Source organism: Heterodontus francisci, chromosome 2 (genome assembly GCF_036365525.1).
Source record: "Heterodontus francisci isolate sHetFra1 chromosome 2, sHetFra1.hap1, whole genome shotgun sequence".
Classification (NCBI taxonomy): domain Eukaryota; kingdom Metazoa; phylum Chordata; class Chondrichthyes; order Heterodontiformes; family Heterodontidae; genus Heterodontus; species Heterodontus francisci.
Genome location: NC_090372.1, coordinates 131,198,486 through 131,218,456, shown reverse-complemented (window position 1 = coordinate 131,218,456; position 19,971 = coordinate 131,198,486). Strand labels below are relative to the sequence as shown.

At 44.2% G+C, this 19,971-nt stretch overlaps 1 protein-coding gene across 1 annotated transcript in view; it reads right to left on the bottom strand.

Annotated features, from left to right (window-relative positions):
- vwc2 (von Willebrand factor C domain containing 2) overlaps positions 1-5,498 on the bottom strand; it is a 279,575-nt gene extending 274,077 nt beyond the window's left edge. Inside the window, exons 1-3 of the mRNA XM_068053124.1 lie at positions 5,481-5,498; positions 5,199-5,384; positions 3,135-3,467 (exon numbers count right to left, since the gene is read on the bottom strand). Coding sequence (XP_067909225.1) covers positions 3,135-3,467; positions 5,199-5,384; positions 5,481-5,498 — 537 coding nt within the window. The remainder of the gene's footprint in view (positions 1-3,134; positions 3,468-5,198; positions 5,385-5,480) is intronic.
- Positions 5,499-19,971: the final 14,473 nt, after the last annotated feature.

Sequence of the window (19,971 nt, the reverse complement as noted above, 5' to 3'; positions counted from 1 at the left end):
AACATTTATATAGAAGTAAAAGTCCAGCAACTTTCAACGTCTCATTGAGTTTGTGCCCCAGATGAAAGTACTGCATGCCAGAGTATAGAAAGAGACATTCCCTAAGTAACTTTTGGCATTTTAAAATGAGTTTACATAACACAAGCCTTTAAACTTGTGTTTTAAAATAACCTAGCTGGTACATTTTTTTAAAGCACAAGATTAAAGGTTTGGAGCAGGGGTGTCCAACATTTTTCATGTCAGGGGCCACAGTACAATTTTGTCTTACATACAGGGGCCGATGAGGAAATTTTGGAAAGATAAAGACATTAAAAAATTACCTTACTATTAATCAAAACAACAACAAATGTGCATTGTTGTGAAGAAGCTTTAAATGAGAAGACAAATTTATTGACTTACTTTCTCATCACTATGTTGGACACTGATTTAGTGACATATCTGGCATTGTTTTTGCTTGTGTAATGACTCAATCATTGCCCACACACATGATGTAGCGATGCAGAGTATTCTGAATGGATGTCCATCTATCAGGAGTTATCTTGATCTCTTCCACTCCCCTCACTCTCTCTTCCTCTCTGCTTCTATCTCTCTCCCCTCCCTTTCTCTCCTCCCTCTCTCTCTGTCTCTCTGTCTCTCCCTGTACTCTCTCTCTGTATCTCTCTCCCTGCACTCTCTCTTTCTCCCCTCCGTCTCCCCATCTCTCTCTGTGCCTCCCCCTCTCTCTCTGTGTCTCTCTCCTCATTCTCTCTCTGTGTCTCTCTCTCCCCACTCTCTTTCTGTGTCTTTCTCTCGCTTCTCCTTCGGTGTGCCTCGTTCGCCTCTTTCTGCTCCCTGTCTGGGCACTCACCATAAATGTGGATAACAGAGACAAGCTGTGAATGCCTGCCTCTCTGCTGGGTGCAGCCATGTTGTGTGTGAGCGGGGTCCTGACAAACCTGTAGCTCCCCACCGAGGTGCCTGACATTCTGGCAGTTTACCTTTGGCGGGCCGTATGCTGGACAACCATGCAGCCTTGCAGGAAGACATTTAAAACTACCAGTCACAGACCTCAATATTTTTATCATGGACGCTGGTGTCTATGCACGGACATGTTGCCAACCCCTGTTCACGACAATGGTTCCAGGGATGAGGATCTTCAATTATGTGGATAGAGTGGTGAAGTTGGGACTGTTTTCGTTGGCGAAAACGTTTGAGAGGAGATGTGATTGAGGTATTTAAAATCATGAGGGGTCTGGACAAGGTAGATAGGGAAAAACTGTTCCCATTGGTGGAGGGATCGAGAACAAGAGGACACAGATTTAAAGCAATTGGCAAAAGAAGCAATGTCGACATGAGGAAAAACCTTTTCATGCAGTGAGTGGTTAGAATCTGGAATGCACAGCCTGACTGTGGTGGAGACAGATTCAATCGAGGCATTCAAAGGGAATTGGATTGTTATCTGAAAGGAATGTGCAGGGCTATGCAGAGAAGGTCAGAGAGTGGCACTAGGTAAACTGCTCTTTTGGAGAGCCGGCGCAACAAGATGGGCCGAATGGCCTCCTTCTGTGCTGTAGCAATTCTGTGATTCTGTAATTGATGGATGAATACCTAATCGGCTCTAGCTTCAAGTTGTTTCCACAATGTTTGGCCACAATGATAAGAACACAAGAACACAAGAAATAGGAGGGGTAGACCCTATGACCTATCGAGCCTGTTCCACCATTCAATACGATCGTGGCTGATTTAAGGCTTCAACTCCACCTTCCTGCCTGCTTGCCATATCCCTTGATTCTCTGAGAGACCAATAATCATTGACTACATCATTCATGGTCAGTTCTACTCTACTGGCAGTGACACTGTCCAGGTTTTCTTGTCAGCAATATGCTTCTTGTGACTAAGTTCCTTGGCATGATTACTCATAACACAGAGGCCATCAACCATTCCAACTTGATACTCATCCCACATGAGCTCAGAATCTTGTCCAAGACAACTAAAAGCTACTTTTGCAATGAAGAACATAAATGGCCACTGGTATGAAGTTTCCCAGTGATGGCAAACAATGTAATCGGAAAGGAAATCATATACTATGTTATAAATAACTGTACCATCAATTATTGTGTAACTCTGAACCCCATGATAATGCAAGAGGAAATTATATTGAAGGTTCATATCCTAAGTATTCAGAAGACATCCCAGAGGGAACAACAAAAGGTATATAGCTCAATCACTAAGTATCATATCCCACATCAGCTATGATGGTTAACAACAGACTGCTTAAGAGATACTGTGTAGCCAACACTTGTATTTTTTTTTATCCCCTCGTTCAGATGCTGGCTGTGTTGCTGTTTGGAATCATATCCTTGTGTGCATTTGTTAACTGCTCCTGTCTTAGGCCAGAAAAAAAATCTTTGTTGTAACATTAGGATTAACATAATCAAACAGAGGCACAATATGATTTGTTTTGGTAACGTGTAAGGTAACACAAAATAAAATGACAGCTGTTGAAAAACAAATAATAGTTATAACTAAGAGGATGCCATATTAAAATAAAATTTAATTCATAAAACTTGGTGACTAAACCATTTTCACTGACCAAAAAGCCTCTGTTTTCATTATACATGTTTTGTTTATCCCTTGTTTCTGTGGCTGCTTCAGACGTAAATCTAGTGTCATTATTAGGTCATTTGATTCTATCATATTTCTTTATGTTTATTGCTGCACAGTAACATGCTGAAATAGGACAATGATAGACACATTGCAATCGGCATTTTTGTTTCTGTTGAAGTGAGCAGAAACATCACCCAGGTTTTGTCGCTAGCACATGACTTCCCCTGCAAAGCACATGTTGGCTGAAGATAGATTGCATCAGCGAGTGTGGCCCATAATCGATTAGCCTACCAGCAGTCATGGTCAAAGCTCACACATGAGTAATTGCTACTTGTGCAAGGTACCAAAGACTGGCCAACACCTAGACCTCAGTTTGACACAGCACGTGCAGGAAAAAACTGGAGAAAATGGATGGCGAAACAAGAGATTAAATAATTATTTGAAATGAAGGATATAGAAGAACAAAAGTAGCATACTACAGGAAAAGAGTTTTAAGATTGAAAGGATAAACGACAAAACAACAGATGAAAGCGAAAGCTTTTTCTTACCATAAATTCTTCCAATTGTTTATATTTCTTTTCCCGAAATTCACAGTAATTCTTCATTTCCTTGCACTCAGGGCAGCAACGGCTGGTGTCCACTCGGATACAGCGAGGATGCAGACTAGGACACTCAGGTTTGACACACAATGGACCATCTTCAGTACAGACACATGGGCAGGCGGCAGGACCCGGTGTGAACTCCTCTCCAATTTCATATACAAAACCGTTCTCGTCCACACAGCCTTTACCCCTGTAATCTGGGTATGAATATTCAGAGGTGGAGGCAGCACCAGTGACCGTGGGCAGTGATTCAGGCCCGTTGATAGTGTCTTTCTGGGACTGGGGCACAGAACAGGGACAGAAAAGGGCGACGAAAAGTAGGCAGCAGGTGAAGAGAGGTGAGTAGACAATCCCAGGGGCCATGACAGGAATTTGTTAAGGGCATTCCTCACAGCCCCAGCTTCTCCAACTAGGAAAAAAGAGCACAGTCACTTACAGACCTGGCATGCCAGCCTTCGAGGGGCATTGTCATCTGATAAAGCACCTTGACAAACACTTCTGTTCACAATAAGTGTCACTCTCCCTGTTTATTTTTGATAATTTTAAAATTTAGTATTAAAATTGCAAATTAAAATAAACCGCTACTTATGTCACAATAGATACAAAATTGTCTGAATTTAAATGAACTGAAAGGACGGAATTTCCTCTGAAACGGGAACAAGCGGTTTTTCACTGGTTCCAGGAAAACTACCCAATAAAGTAACAATCCTCCTTTAACAGATAAATAAAAGCAAAATACTGCGGATGCTGGAAATCTGAAACAAAAACAAGAAATGCTGGATTCACTCAGCAGGTCTGGCAGCATCTGTGGAAAGAGAAGCAGAGTTAACGTTTCGTTCTGCTTCTCTTTCCACAGATGCTGCCAGACCTGCTGAGTGAATCCAGCATTTCTTGTTTTTGCTCCTTTAACAGATGTTTTGTGATTTTTTGGGGGGAAAAAAAAACTTTAACGGAATTTGAAATCAGCTCAACATCTGCGATGCGGCTGATGATTTGATGTAGACATGTGTTTCATATAGGAAATCTGACTAGTCAGTGTGGCGTGTTTAGCTAATTTTAATGATTTTCAGGTGAGCGGCGAAGTCTTGAAAATTCAAACTAAGTTTGAAAGTTGAATTTGACAATCAGTGACAAAATCCCTGAACTTGTCATTTCCTTTTCAGCTATTTTCTGTGACACTGTCAACTTCTGTAACTAAAGAGCACTCACTGCACCTTAAACTTCACAAGGAGACAGTAGCAAGTCAATGCCACACACAAAGCATTGCGAAGAGATGAGAAATCCAACCTGTTCACCCGCCGTGGCGAATGCTTCTTAAAAGCACCACGAATTGCACGACCTCGCTAATATTTGAGGTTACATGCAATTTTAGTATCAAGCGAGAACATAAGATAATATGCCATGCCCCAATAATTGCAATATCCATAATATGTGATGGTCTATTTAGTGAAGATCTGAATAAGCTGTAAAATGAGGAGATTCCAGTTAGAAAATGCAGCGCCTGTTGGTATATCATTGCATTCAGGCGAACAGACCGCGAGGCGCGCGTTGAACTACAGCCACCGAGATGGTCGGAGCTGCAGCCCAGTGGCCACGCCAGGCACCGGGAAACCGCGCAAATTTCCGGCAGCAAACATCCTGACATTTTATTATTATTATTATTTGACGTGCCCTCTTTGCAAAGGATAAGATCACTGCTGCGAAACCGAGATCACATTTAATGCAGCTGTTGCTGCTGTTGTTGTTGTTACACACGATCCAGACAGCAGGACTCAGACACCGTCAAAACACGCAGCGACCACAAACTTTAAATAAAATAAACAGCAATACGCTCTTTCATATATTCATCAATAATGTCTTTCAGAAAATCCGGTGATTTTAAGTGTCTGGCAACAACTAATAAAAAAAAGTCAGAACTAGTTATCTGCGTGATCTTAAGTCGATGTGTTTTTTTTTTGTGTGACGGACGGGTCACTCAAATTGAGGAAAACCCAAGACTGTTTTCGGTACCTGAAGAGTCGCCGCTATTTGAAGGGACTTTGGTGGGAAAAGCTCGGAGCTGCCGACGTGGGAACGCGTTGCCTGGCCGATCCCGCTCAGGATGTGGCCGCTGGAGCCGCACAGTAAGAGGATGAACACCGCTGACCCGAAATAATGTAACTCCAGAACTGAATTCCAAGCCACAGCAACAAGCAGCTGCGGCAGAGAGAGATGGTCCGGGAGAATGTGTGCTTCTCCGTCTACTCCATCTCTGCGCGACCTGTAAACACCTCACACTCGGAATGGACCCACAATCACAGGCAAACTCATCCCTGTTGGAGAAAATTAATTGGGTTATTTTCCGTCGACAAAAAAACAGGCTTTGTTTACCGAGATCCCTAGAGGTTTCCGAACAAGTCTGGCTTTTATGGAAGAAATTCTCAACTCGAGCGAGTGATCAGACACCAATGACGCCAAATTATCAAAATGTTCGAAAGGTGAGAGTGCAGTTTGACCATTTTGGTCACTTCGTAATGAAACACGAGCTGCTTAAATGGAAAGTACAGGTGAAGAAATGCTGCATTTAAAAGAAAAAAGAAGTTAAAGGTCAGCGAAATGCAAGGGTTGGAATCGAAATGCAAACCTGGAAAACAGAAGCGGGGGTGGGGTGGGGGTAGATGCGATCTAAACGTTGCTTTACTTTAATTAAACCAGGTAAGATTCAGTTATGTTACTTTGAGATGACCAGTCCGAATCTGAATTTTGATTACTGAGAAGACAGAAGGTTCAACTGTGTGCACTCAGGTCTTCCTGAAGATTGAGCAAAGGTGGGAAGAATGCAAAATACTTCACTGAAGCATCTATTTCCGAATCCAAGCGAATTACTCTTTTTATTTTGTAGCTTGTTTTGTATATATATAGCTGTTCAGCAGGTATCAAAAGAAATCAGATTAAAAGATAAGCTTCTCAAGGACATATTTCAACATGTGGCCTGGAATTTCCTCCTTGGGCACAATCGGCAAGTTCGGCTGAAAATGCACCCATTTCCGCGTTCATTTTGCCGGTGCAAAGTTGCACTCAAATTTCCTGCGAATAGAATGCCTGAAAGAAAACTGCCCAAAGCGCCAAACCCTTTGAGTAAAGTTTCAGCTTGTTCAAGCCTCATTCATGCTGCAATTCAGCACAGCATGTTTAAGCATCTGTAATCGGTAAAGCTTTTCAATTTTTAATGGGACTTATGCTATAAAAATGCATTAACAGAAACAGAAAATATAGTGCAGGTCTCAGTGAGGAAAGTGATTTAAGAAAAGCTCAAATAATTGCAAAAAAAAACCCCTCAATAAAACGATTTGTTTCCTGCTGTGCACAAAAATCGGGTCGTAATTTGCGAGAGAGTCTCTGACTGCACGAAACTGGGCTGGAGTTAGGGGTCGTTACTATGGCAGAGATGTGGTCAGGCAGCAGGATCGGTAGACATTGATAAAAGATCAAGGGGATTTGGGTGTATTGTACATATTGAAAACTGAAATAAAAACAGAAAGTGCTGGAAAAACTCAGCAGGTCGGGCAGCATCTGTGGAGAGAGAAGCAGAGTTAACGTTTCAGGTCAGTGACTTTTCATCAGAACTGGCAAAGGTTAGAAAAATAATAGGTTTTAAACAAGTAAAGTTTGGGTGGGGGGGAAAGAGAACAAAAGGGAAAGTGTGTGATAGGATAGGGGACCGGAGAAATTAATTGACAAAGTCATGGGACAAAAGCAAAGAGTGTGCGCTAATGGTGTGATGAAAGACAAAGCATTATTGCAGAGGCAATGTTAATGATAGAATAATGAGCAGCTCGAGCCAAAAACACAAACATGAAAAAAACAGTAGGCAGGCACGTGGTAAAAAAGGAACAAAATAAAATAAAAATAAAAAAGGGCCAGTCATGCTCTGAAATTATTGAACTCAATGTTCAATCTGGTAGGCTGTAGCGTGCCGAATTGGAAAATAAGGTGCTGTTCCTCGAGCTTGCCTTAATGTTCACTGGAACACTGCAGCAGGCCCAGGACAGAGATGTGGGCATGAGAGCAGAGGGGGGGGTGTTGAAACGGCAAGCGACTGGAAGCTTGGGGTCCTGTTTCTGAACTGAGCGGACGTGTTCCACAAAGCGGTCACCCAATCTGCGGTTGGTCTCCCCAGTGTAGAGGAGACCGCATTGTGAGCAGCGAATACATTATACTAAATTGAAAGAAGTACAAGTAAATCGCTGCTTCACCTGATAGGAGTGTTTGGGGTCTTGCATAGTGAGGAGAGAGGAGGCGATTGTATGGAAGGTGCTGTTGGAAGGGGACGAGGTGTCGGGGGTAATGGAGGAGTGGATCAAGGTGTCAGGGAGGGAACAATCCCTTCGGTATACTGACAGGGGAGGGGAGGGGGAGATACGTTTGGTGGTAGCATCAAGCTGGAGATGGCAGAAATGGCAAGGATGATCCTTTGGATGTGCAGGTTGGTGGGGTGGAAAGTGAGGACAAGGGGAACTCTGTCGTGGCTCTGAGAGGGAGGGGAAGGGGTGAGGGCAGAAGTGCGGGAAATGGGTTGGACACGGTCGAGGGCCCTGTCAACCACAGTGGGAGGGAATCCTCCATTGGGGAGAAAGGAAGACAGATCAAAAGCGCTGTTGTGGATGTTTTTTTTTATTCATTCATGGGATATGGGTGACGCTGGCTAGGCCAGCATTTATTACCCATCTCTAATTGCCCTTGAGAAGGTGGTGGTGAGCTGCCTTCTTGAACCGCAGGTATACCCACAGTGCTGTTAGGAAGGGAGTTCCAGGATTTTGACCCAGCGACAATGAAGGAACGGCGATATAGTTCCTAGTCAGGATGGTGTGTGACTTGGAGGGGAACTTGCAGGTGGTGGTGTTCCCATGTATTTGCTGCCCTTGTCCTTCTAGTTGGTAGAGGTCGCGGGTTTGGAAGGTGCTGTCTAAGGGGCCTCGGTGCACTGCTGCAGTGCATCTTGTAGATGGTACACACTGCTGCCACTGTACGTCGGTGGTGGAGGGAGTGAATGTTTGTAGATGGGGTGCCAATCAAGCGGGCTGCTTTGTCCTGGATGGTGTCGAGCTTCTTGAGTGTTGTTGGAGCTGCACCCATCCAGGCAAGTGGAGAGTATTCCATCACACTCCTGACTTGTGCCTTGTAGATGGTGGACAGGCTTTGGGGAGTCAGGAGGTGAGTTACTCGCCTCAGGATTCCTAGCCTCTGACCTGCTCTTGTCGCCACGGTATTTATATGGCTACTCCAGTTCAGTTTCTGGTCAATGGCAACCTCCAGGATGTTGATAGTGGGAGATTCAGCGATGGTAATGCTGTTGAATGTCAAGGGGAGATGGTTAGATTCTCTCTTGTTGGAGATGGTCATTGCCTGGCACTTGTGCGGCGCGAATGTTACTTGCCACTTATCAGCCCAAGCCTGGATATTGTCCAGGTCTTGCTGCATTTCTACACGGACTGCTTCAGTATCTGAGGAGTCACGAATGGTGCTGAACATTGTGCAATCATCCGCGAACATCCCTGGAGCACAGGTCTTCAGTACTATTGCTGGAATATTGTCAGGGCCCATAGCTTTTGCAGTATCCAGTGCCTTCAGTCGTTTCTTGATATCACGCGGAGTGAATCGAATTGGCTGAAGTCTGGCATCTGTGATGCTGGGGACTTCAGGAGGAGGCCGAGATGGATCATCAACTCGGCACTTCTGGCTGAAGATTGTTGCAAATGCTTCTGCCTTATCTTTCGCACTGATGTGCTGGGCTCCCCCATCATTGAGGATGGGGATATTTGTGGAGCCACCTCCTCCAGTTATTTGTTTAATTGTCCACCACCATTCACGGCTGGATGTGGCAGGACTGCAGAGCTTAGATCTGATCTGTGGGTTGCGGGATCGCTTAGCTCTGTCTATCACATGCTGCTTACGCAGTTTGGCACGCAGATAGTCCTGTGTTGTAGCTTCACGAGGTTGACACCTCATTTTGAGGTATGCCTGGTGCTGCTCCTGGCATGCCCTCCTGCACTCTTCATTGAACCAGGGTTGGTCTCCTGGCTTGATGGTAATGGTAGAGTGGGGGATATGCAGGGCCATGAGGTTACAGATTGTGGTTGAGTACAATTCTGCTGCTGCTGATGGCCCACAGTGCCTCATGGATGCCCAGTTTTGTATTGCTAGATCTGTTCGAAATCTATCCCATTTAGCACGGTGATAGTGCCACACAACACGATGGACGATATCCTCAATGTGAAGGCGGGACTTCGTCTCCACACGGACTGTGCGGTGGTCACTCCTACCAATACAGTCATGGACAGAAGCATCTGCAGCAGGCAAATTGGTGAGGACGAGGCCAAGTATGTTTTCCCCTCGTGTTGGATCCTCCACCACCTGCCGCAGACCCAGTCTAGCAGCTATGTCCTTTAGGACTCGGCCAGCTCGGTCAGTAGTGGTGCTACCAAGCCACTCTTGGTGATGGACATTGAGGTCCCCCACCCAGAGTACATTTTGTGCCCTTGCCACCCTCAGTGCTTCCTCCAAGTGGTGTTTAACATGGTGGAGTACTGACTCATCAGCTGAGCGAGTGTGGTAGGTGGTAATCAATAAGAGGTTACCTTGCCCATGTTTGACCTGATGCCATGAGACTTCATGGGGTCCGGAGTCGATGTTGAGGACTCCCAGGGCAACTCCCTCCCTACTGTATACCACTGTGCCACCACCTCTGCTGGGTCTGTCCTGCCGGTGGGACAGGACGTACCCGGGGATAGTGATTGCAGTGTCTGGGACATTGTCTGTAAGGTATGATTCCATGAGTATGACTATGTCAGGCTGTTGCTTGACTAGTCTGTGGGACAGCTCTCCCAACTTTCGCACAAGCCACAGATGTTAGTAAGGGGGACTTTGCAGGGTCGACAGGGCTGTGTTTGCCGTTGTTGTTTCCGGTGCCTAGGTCGATGCCGGGTGGTCGGTGCACCAGACGACAACAGCACCACCCTTTTCAGCAGGTTTGCTCACAATGTCGGGGTTAGACCTGAGAGAACGGAGTGCAGCAATTTCAGAAGGAGGCAGGTTAGAGTGAGTGAGGGGAGCAGAGAAATTGAGATGGCTGATGTCTCGCCGACAGTTTTCAATGAAAAGAACAAGAGTAAGAGGCCAGAGGGAGGGGCCCAGGTGGAGGGAAAATGCTGGAGGCAGGTGAATGGGTATGCCGCTTGGGGGAGGACTCCTGATCAAAGAAGTGAGAAGTGTACACGTATTTGATTTGCACCTCAATCCAAAAGCAAATTTAGTTTTAGTTATACAGCACTGAAACAGGCCTTTCGGCCCCCTGAGTCTGTGCTGACCATCAACCACCCATTTATACTAATCCTACACTAATTCCATATTCCTACCACATCCCCACCTGTCCCTATATTTCCCTACCACCTACCTATACTAGGGGCAATTTATATAATGGCCAATTCACCTATCAACCTGCAAGTCTTTTGGCATGTGGGAGGAAACTGGAGCACCCGGAGGAAACCCATGCAGACACAGGGAGAACTTGCAAACTCCACACAGGCAGTACCCAGAATTGAACCCGGGTTGCTGGAGCTGTGAGGTTGCAGTGCTAACCACTGCGCCACTGTGCCGCCCTAAATTTGCAGGAAATTGCAGGCATTGCTATTTGTGAGTGCAGACTGGCACATTCTTGTTTAGAACCAGTAAGTGGACAGTTTGGTTCGATCAGAGGTTGCTTTTTTGTGCAAATTGTCTCAGCTTAAGGATAAGTTGCAATGGCTGATTCTTCGAGCCCTTGTTCACAAAGTAATAACGGTAATTTGCAAGGTGTTTTATTGATATCTGGAACAGGAACTGAGGGTAGAAGTGGGAAGTGAAATTACAATTATTGCTTTTACTTTTGGTTATTGGGCAAATATTACTGACAGGGTTCAAAGTAATAAAAGCAGATATAGCATATCTGATTTTAAATAGATCTGGGGTTAAAATGTATTTTAAATACTGCATTGCTTCAATATATGTTGCTTGGGGAGAGGCATTGCGATTTTCCTGGAGAGACATTCATCCCTTAAAGTATACAACTTCCACGTCAACACCCCAGATTTTACTTTATCTTCTTGTCATGAGAAATTTAATGTATAATTGATTAATTATCATGTATGCATAAAGTGACTCAGAGCAGATTCTTTGCTTCAGAATGAGAGCAAACATATTATAATACTATGAACATATCTTTTAAATAATGCCTAGACAGCCACTGACACATACTGAAAATAGATCAGCAGGTAGCAAAGATGCATCCATCCATGTTCCACCAGGGAACGTAAATCCATCAGCCCAACTAGACAACCAGGCATCAGATGACTGGATCACAGCACTGCTGGAGAATCTGAATAGATACCCATTATGAGATTGTCAGAGAAAATGGCTAATGTCCATCAGATTTCTTTCCCCTCCAAATAAACTGTGAAACATTATACCTTTTAAGAGATGGGACAGTACTACATCAGGGATCAGATGACAAATTTAAAAGTAGATATAAATATTATTTGCTGTAAAATTACATCTGGAGCACTTGCCCACAGTAAATGAGCTACGAAAGCAATGTAGCAAAAGTCTAACCAGGTCCCTTATTAACCTATTGTAGCTTTTTAGAACAGAAACATTGCGATAGCAGACATGTTGGAGATAGGGAAATGTTCAGGGACTAGCTTTGGGAATGTCTTTGAGAAATTAATTTCTGATAAATAACCGTTACTATCCTCAAACCTGTAAAAGGAAATTTCATCCTCTTTCCCCCAATCTTGCTTATACAGATGATTCATCTCTCCACCCCAAACCATTCTTAGCTGCACTGAAATCACCTAACATCAACTTGAGCTTCTAAAATAAAGAGATGACCACTAGGGAGAGCTGCATACATTTTGGAGCTGTAGCCCAACAAAATCTGGAAGTCAGTGTGGGTATGCAAGAATCTCTCAAAGCTCTCTTGTTCTGCACCCTATTTCAAAAGAATGTAACCCTATTCCCTACACAATGTGGCATTTGTGGCCTGACCCCTGCCATCCTTTGAATCTCTGTGCTCTTGTTCTTTAGCAGACGATTGCTTTGTGACTGGCTGTTGCAAGAAACCCAACCTTTCCGAATTTGCCATTCCCCATTTCTGCCAGTTTACTATTATTGCATGTATTGGCAGTGGAGGTGGAACTGCTGGTAATTCTGCTGGATTCGCCATTTCACCAGTCTTGCGGATGCCAGAACTGACTCCTGCAGGAAACACCAGCACTTCAAGAATGGGATGGAGACCTGGTGTGACTGGGTCCAGCTCCAACATCTGGTCCTGTGAGCCAACATATATCCTTATAAAACCCCCACAGTGGCATTAACCCTGAGGACATTCAAAGGCACTGGTCAACAATTTTCCATTGTGTATCTATGCAGCGGGATATCGCATTTTATTATATTTGAATTGTATTACAGAAACATTCCAAGTTAAAACACAGTGCATGAATAAAAAGATACACTTTATAAAACCAAAAGAAAACAATCCTCATTCGATTACAAAGTCAGAAAATGTTTTTCAGAAGTACTTTATTGAACCTTTCCAATTTTTATTGGTTATTTGCCTGTTCCTGAAGCAAAGGCTGGAAATTCTATGGTATGACATCCATTTTTTGGGCACTAAACAGGCACTTAAGACTCCAATATGGTGGGCAAAAAGTGCACATTCATTACGAGTTGAAAGTGTGCCACCTGACATATTGGTACATGCAATGAAGTAGGTGTCCAGTTTCTGTGTCTGAAACACATGATCAATATTGTGCTGCCCTGAACATAGCCAGCACTCGTCCTAACTCTGCAGGAAATGCTGGGCCAACCGCGACCACCTAATTCCTCAATTTCATTGGTACAACTGCTGGTTCTAGGCTACTGCAATGATGGGTACCCGAGCTGGCCTCAGCCCTGGAAAAGCAGGGATTTTATCGGGCGATCGGGGTCCCGGTGGCAGGCTGGAAGGCATGCAGACCCCGCCTCAGCCCTCCGTCAGACCCCCATTGCAATTTCATAGCGGCAGCTTTTAAGGGATGAGCTCCCACCTGCAGAGCTGCTAGCCAATCGGCAGGCTGGCAGCTTTGCACAACCGGCAGCGGCACCAGGAGCTGGCATTGAAGGAGGCCTGCAGTGTCAAAGATGGAGGAAACCCCGAGACACAGTTAAGTGGGGTGAGAGTCGCCAGGGCCAGTCTGGCAGGCACCGGTGATGGGGTGGGGGTGGGGAGGGATGGTAGTTGGTGAGGGTGGGGGAGGTGTTGGGGGGTGGCCACTGCTGGAAGGCTTCCCACAGCCATGGATTGCTCCCATGGCTCGAGCCCACTAGGAGGCCGCCAGGTCTCACCTGACGACATCGCCATGTGGCAGCAGTCCCCTCCATCTTAAACAAAATTAAAGCAGAGGCTGGAGGCTGCCCTTAAGTGGCCACTAATTGGCCATTAAAGGGTCTCAGTTGGCCTGGGCAGGAAGGCCGCCTTTAGGCTTCCCCGTCCTGGACAAAATGGGAGGGGACCAGAACAATGTCGAGCATGGCACCCCATGCCATTTGTGTGCCCCCCTCTGCCTCCATTTCCGTCTCCAGGGGTAGGGTAAAATCCTGCCCGAGGTTAATGGAGGGGTTTCTGTTCTTGGGAGGAATCACCTGGTACAGCAGTGACCCCAGCTATTTTCATGCAGCTCAGAGGAACTGTCTACCTCCTCCTGGCCGCACAAAAATTAATAAGTACTTAGGGATTCTCATTTGTTGGACCACCATCCGATGCTGGGTGGAGCCTGCAGTGTCACCTTAGCAGAGACTGGAAATTGTAGTTAGGATCTTCAGGTCTCTATTGTGAACTGAGCAGCACATTTACCAACCAACTTATTGGGGGAGCTGATTTCTACTTTTTTCCGAGAGTTATTAACAAAATAAAAGCCACTGCACTTCAAATTAATTTGTTATATGTGACAAACTTTGTGTGATGTGACAGGATACAACATAAGTGCAAGTCTTTTTTTCTATCCTTTCAAAACAATACATGACAGATGCAGAAGTAACAAATCCAAAATAGGAGGGTTTGAGTAAAATAAAAGCTAAGTCTTGTAACTGTTGAAGAAATGATCAATAGAAAATAATTAACTGAAGTTGAAAGAGCTGAAAATTTGCTATGAGAGTATTTCAAATATAACAAGAAAGACATAGGAAAGGTACACTACATATTTAAGGGAAATATTGTTGAGAAAGTGGAGATATAGGAGAAGAGAGCACAAACTTTGATACGATTGGAACCCTGTGGCATTCATGTGATGAAAGTTGCACATAGTGTCATGTAGTTCACTCCATGGACAATGCAAACTTGTCCATTTTCAACAACAACAGCAACAACTTGTTCTTTATATAGCACTTGGTTTAGTGGGAATAGGGATGAGGGAGTAGGAGGTGGGTCTCATGGACAAGATAAGCTCTGAGACAGCATTAGGGGAGATAGGAGAGAAACTAGAGAAAGATGCAAATTCAGGGGTAGGCAATGGGTAGCCTTGGGGGAAGTTTGGCTCAGTGGGCTAGGGGAAGGGAGGGAAGCAACAGAGGTAGCTGATCGGAAGGCCTCAGTCTTAATAACGAAGAAGTCTATGAGAACATAAGAACATAAGTAATAGGAGCAGGAGCGCTTTCCTGCCTGTCCTCCATAACCCTTGACTCCCTTGTAGAATCAAAAATCTGTTTAACTCAGCCTTGAATATATTCAATGGCCCAGCCTCCACTACTCTCTGGGGAAAATAATTACAAAGATTAACGACCCTCTGAGAGAAGAAATTCTTCCTCATCTCACTGTTAAATCTTATGTTGAAACTGTGCCCCTAGTTCTATATTCCCTGACGAGGGGAAATATCCTCTCAGCATCTACTCTGTCAAGCCCCCTCAGAATCTAACATGTTTCAATAAGATCACGTTTCATTCTTCTAATCTCCAATGGGTATAGGACCAACCTGCATAAGCTTTCCTCATAAGATAATACCTTAATTCCAGGAATCAGCCTAGGGAACCTTCTCTGAAATGCTTCTAATGCAAGTACATCCCTCCTTAAGTAAGGAGACCAAAACTGTACACAGTACTCGAGGTGCAGTCTCACCAATGCCCTGCACAGTTGTAGCAAGACTTCCCTACTTTTATATTCCATCCCCCTTGCAATAAATGCCAACATTCCATTTGCCTCTTTAATTACTTGCTGTTCCTATGTGCTAACCTCTTGTGATTCATGTATAAGGACACCTGGATCCCTCTGTACCAAAGCATTTTGCAGTCTCTACATTTAAATAATATTCTGCTTTTCTATTCTTGCTGACAAAGTGGACAATCTCACATTTTCCCATATTATACTGCATCCGCCAAATTTTTGACCACTCACTTAACCTATCTATATCCCTTATATCCCTTTGCAGACACTTTGTATCCTCCTCGCAACTTGCTTTCATACCTATCTTTATATGTTCCCCACATTTTGCTATAATACACTCGGTCCCTTCTTCCAAGTCACTAATATAGATCATAAATGGTTGAGGCCCCAGCACTGATCCCCTTGACACTTTACTAGTTACAGTTTGCCAACCTGAAAATGCCCCATTTATCCCGACTCTCTGTTTCCTGTTAGCCAATCCTTTATGCTGATATAGTACCCATTCAACATTCACTCCCTCCACCACCAACGCACAGCGGCAGCATCTACAAGATGCACTGCAGCAACGTGCAAGGCTCCTTAGACAGCATCTTTCAAACCCACAACTTCTACCACCTTGAAGGCTAAAGGCAGCTGATGCATGGGAACACCACCACCTGCAAGCTCCCCCCAAGCCACACACCATCCTGACTTGGAACTATATTGCTGTTCCTTCACTGTCACTGGGTCAAAATCCTAGAACTCCCTTCCTAACAGCACTATGCATTTACCTACCCTACATGGACTGCAGCGGTTCAAGAAGACAGTTTGCCACCACCTTATCAAGGGCAATTAGGGATGGACAATAAATGTTGACCTAGCCAGTGACGCCTACATTCCATGAATGAATACAAGAAAACCCCTAACACCATGAGTTCTTGCCTCTCAATTTTCTGCTATTCTTGGTATGCAGTTTGTGTCTTCTGCTGTGAAGGCAGATACAAAATACTTGTTCAAAGTCTTTGCCATTTCCTTGTTTCTTTTATTAATTCCCTAGTCTCATCCTTTAAGGGACCAAAGCTTACTTTAGTTTACTCTCTTCCTTTTTATAGTTTGTAGAAGTTTTTACTGTCTGGTTTTATATTTCTTGCTAGTTTACTCTCATACTCCAATTTATCGCTTTTTTAAAGTCATTCTTTGCTAATTCCTAAAATTTTCCCCATCTTCTGGTCGACCACTAGTCTTCACAGCATTGTATGCCTTTTCTTTCTATTCAATACCATCCTTAACTTCCTTAGTTAGCTATGGATAGTGCATCCTTCTCATAGAGTCCGTCTTTCTCAATGGAATATATCTTGTTGTGAGTTATGAAATATCTCCTTAAATTTCTGCCATGGTTTCTCTGCTGTCTTACCTTTTAACTTATTTTCCCAGTCCACTTTAGCTAACTCTGTCTTCATACCCTTGTAGTTGCCTTTATTTAAGTTTAAGGCACTAGTTTCAGACCCAAACATCTCACCCTCAAAACTGAATACGAAATTCTATCATGTTATGATCACTCTTCAGATACTGAAGCAGTCCGTGTCCATATGCATCAAGACTTGGACAACATTCAAGCTTGGGAAGATAAGTGACAAGTAATATTTGTGCCACATAAGTGCCAGGCAATGATGCTCTCCAACAAGACAGAATATAACCATCTCCCCTTGATATTCAATTGCATTACCATTGCTGAATCCCCCACCATCAACATCCTAGAGGTTACCATTGACAAGAAATTGAACTGGACCAGCCACATAAATACAGTGGCGACAAGTGCAGGTCAGGGGCTGGGAATTCTGGGGCGAGTAACCCACCTCATGGTTCCCCAAAGTCTGTCCACCATCTACAAAGTGTAAGTCAGGAGTGTGATGGAATACTATCTACTTACCTGGATGAGTGCAGCTCCAACATCAGGAAGCTCGACAAAGTAGCCCAGTTGATTGGCACCCCATCCACCACCTTAAACACTCACTGCCTCCACCACCAACACACAATGGCAGCAGTGTGTACCATATAGAAGATGCAGTGCAGCAATTCATCATGTCTCCTTTGACAGCACCTTCCAAACCCACAACCTCTTCAATCTAGAATGACAAGGGCAGCAAACGCGTGGAACACCACCATCTGCAAGTTCCCCTTCAAGTCACACAGCATCCTGACTTGGCAATAGAACGCCATCCCTTCACTGTCGCTTGATCAAAATCCTGGAACTCCCTCCTTAAGAGCAGTGTGGGTGTACCCACACCAGATGAACTGCAGCAGTTCAAGAAGGCAGATCACCACCATCTTCTCAAGGGCAAATAGGGATGGGCAACAAATGCTAGCGTTGTCAGCGATGCCCACATCCCATGAAAAGAATTTAAAAACTCTTGCCCAGAAGATCCTTTATTAAGAGGTCATCTAGTAATTCTATCTCATTACACATTATGAGGTCCAAGATAGCTTGCTCCTGTGTTGGTTCTAGAATGTGTTATTCCACAAAGCTGTCCCGAATACGCTGTATGAGTTCATCCTCCAGGCTACCTTTGACAATTTGATTTGTCTAATCTATATGAAGATTAAAATCGCCCACAATTATTGCAGTACCTTTCCTACAACCCCATTATATCTTGATTTATATTCTGTCCTACACTGTAGCTACTGTTAGGAGGCATATAAACTACTACCTCCAGGGACTTCTTTCCTTCGCTATTTCTTATCTCCACCCAAACTGATTCTACATCTTTATTTTCTGAGCCAAGGTCATTTCTCACTACTATACTGATCTCATCCTTTATTAACAGAACTACTCCACATCCTTTTCCTTTCTTCATATTATTCCGAAGTTTCAAATACCCTTGAATATTTAGTTCCCAGCCTTTGACACCTTGCAACCATGTCTCTATGATGACTCTCATAGCATACCTATTTATTTCTATTTGTGCTATCAATTCGTCCATCTTGTTACAAATTGAAACATAGGAACATAGGAAATAGGAACAGGAGTAGGCTATTTGGCCCCTCGAGCCTACTGCGCCATTCAACTAGATCATGGCTGATCTTCTACCTCAATGCCATTTTCCCGCACGATCCCCATATCCCCTTGATGCCTTTAATATCTAGATATCTATTGATCTCTATCTTGAACATACTCAATGACTGAGCCTCCACCACCCTCAGGGGTAAAGAATGCCAAAGATTCACCACCTTCTGAGTGAAGAAATTCCTCCTCATCTCAGTCTTAAATGGCCTACTTCTTATTGTGAGACTGTGTCTCCTGGTTCTAGACCCCCCCACCCCCCCCACCCAGCAGAAACATCCTTCCTGCATCTACCCTGTTGAGCCCTGTAAGAATTTTGTGCGTTTCAATGAGATCAGCTCTCATTCTTCTAAACTCTAGAGAATACAGCCCCAGTCTCCTCAATCTCTCCTCATAGGACAAACCCGCCATCCCAGGAATTAGGCTGGTGAACCTTCATTGCACTCCCTCTAAGGCAAGTATATCCTTCCTTAGGGAGACCAAAACTGTATACAATATTCCAGGTGTGGTCTCACCAAGGCTCTATACAATTTTAGTAAGCCATCTTTATTCCTGTACTCAAATCCTCTTGTGATAAAGGCCAACATACCATTTGCCTTCCCAATCTCTTGCTGCACCTACATGTTAGCTTTCAGTGACTTATGAACAAGGACACCCAGGTCTCTTTGGACATCAACACTTCCCAATCTCTCACCATTTAAGAAATACTCTGCATTTCTGTTTTTCCTACCCAAGTGGAAAACTTCACATTTTTTCACATTGTATTCCATCTGCCATGTTTCTGCACACTCACTTAGCCTATCTAAATTCCCTTGAAGCCTCTTTGCATCCTCCTCACAATTCATATTCCCACCTAGTTTTGTGTCCTCAGCAAACTTGGAAATATTACAATAGGTCCACACATCCGAATCATTGATATAGATTGTGAATAGCTGGGGCCCAAGCACTGATCCTTGCAGTACTCCAGTAGTCACAGCCTGCCAACCTGAGAATAATCCATTTATTCCTACTCTCTGTTTTCTGTCCATTAACCAATTCTCAATCCATGCCAATATGTTACCCCCAATCCCATGTGCTCTAATTTTGTTTACTAACCTCTTGTGTGGGACCTTATTGAAAGCTTCCTGAAAATCCAAATACACCAAATCCACTGGTTTCCCCCTTATCAATTCTGCTAGTTACATCCTCAAAAATAAATTTCATAATTTCATAGAAGGGTGGGTTAGTAAATTTGCGGATGACACGAAGGTCGGTGGAGTTGTGGATAGTGCCGAAGGATGTTGTAGGGTACAGAGGGACATAGATAGGCTGCAGAGCTGGGCTGAGAGATGGCAAATGGAGTTTAATGCGGAAAAGTGTGAGGTGATTCACTTTGGAAGGAGTAACAGGAATGCAGAGTACTGGGCTAATGGGAAGATTCTTGGTAGTGTAGATGAGCAGAGAGATCTTGGTGTCCAGGTACATAAATCCCTGAAAGTTGCTACCCAGGTTAATAGGGCTGTTAAGAAGGCATATGGTGTGTTAGCTTTTATTAG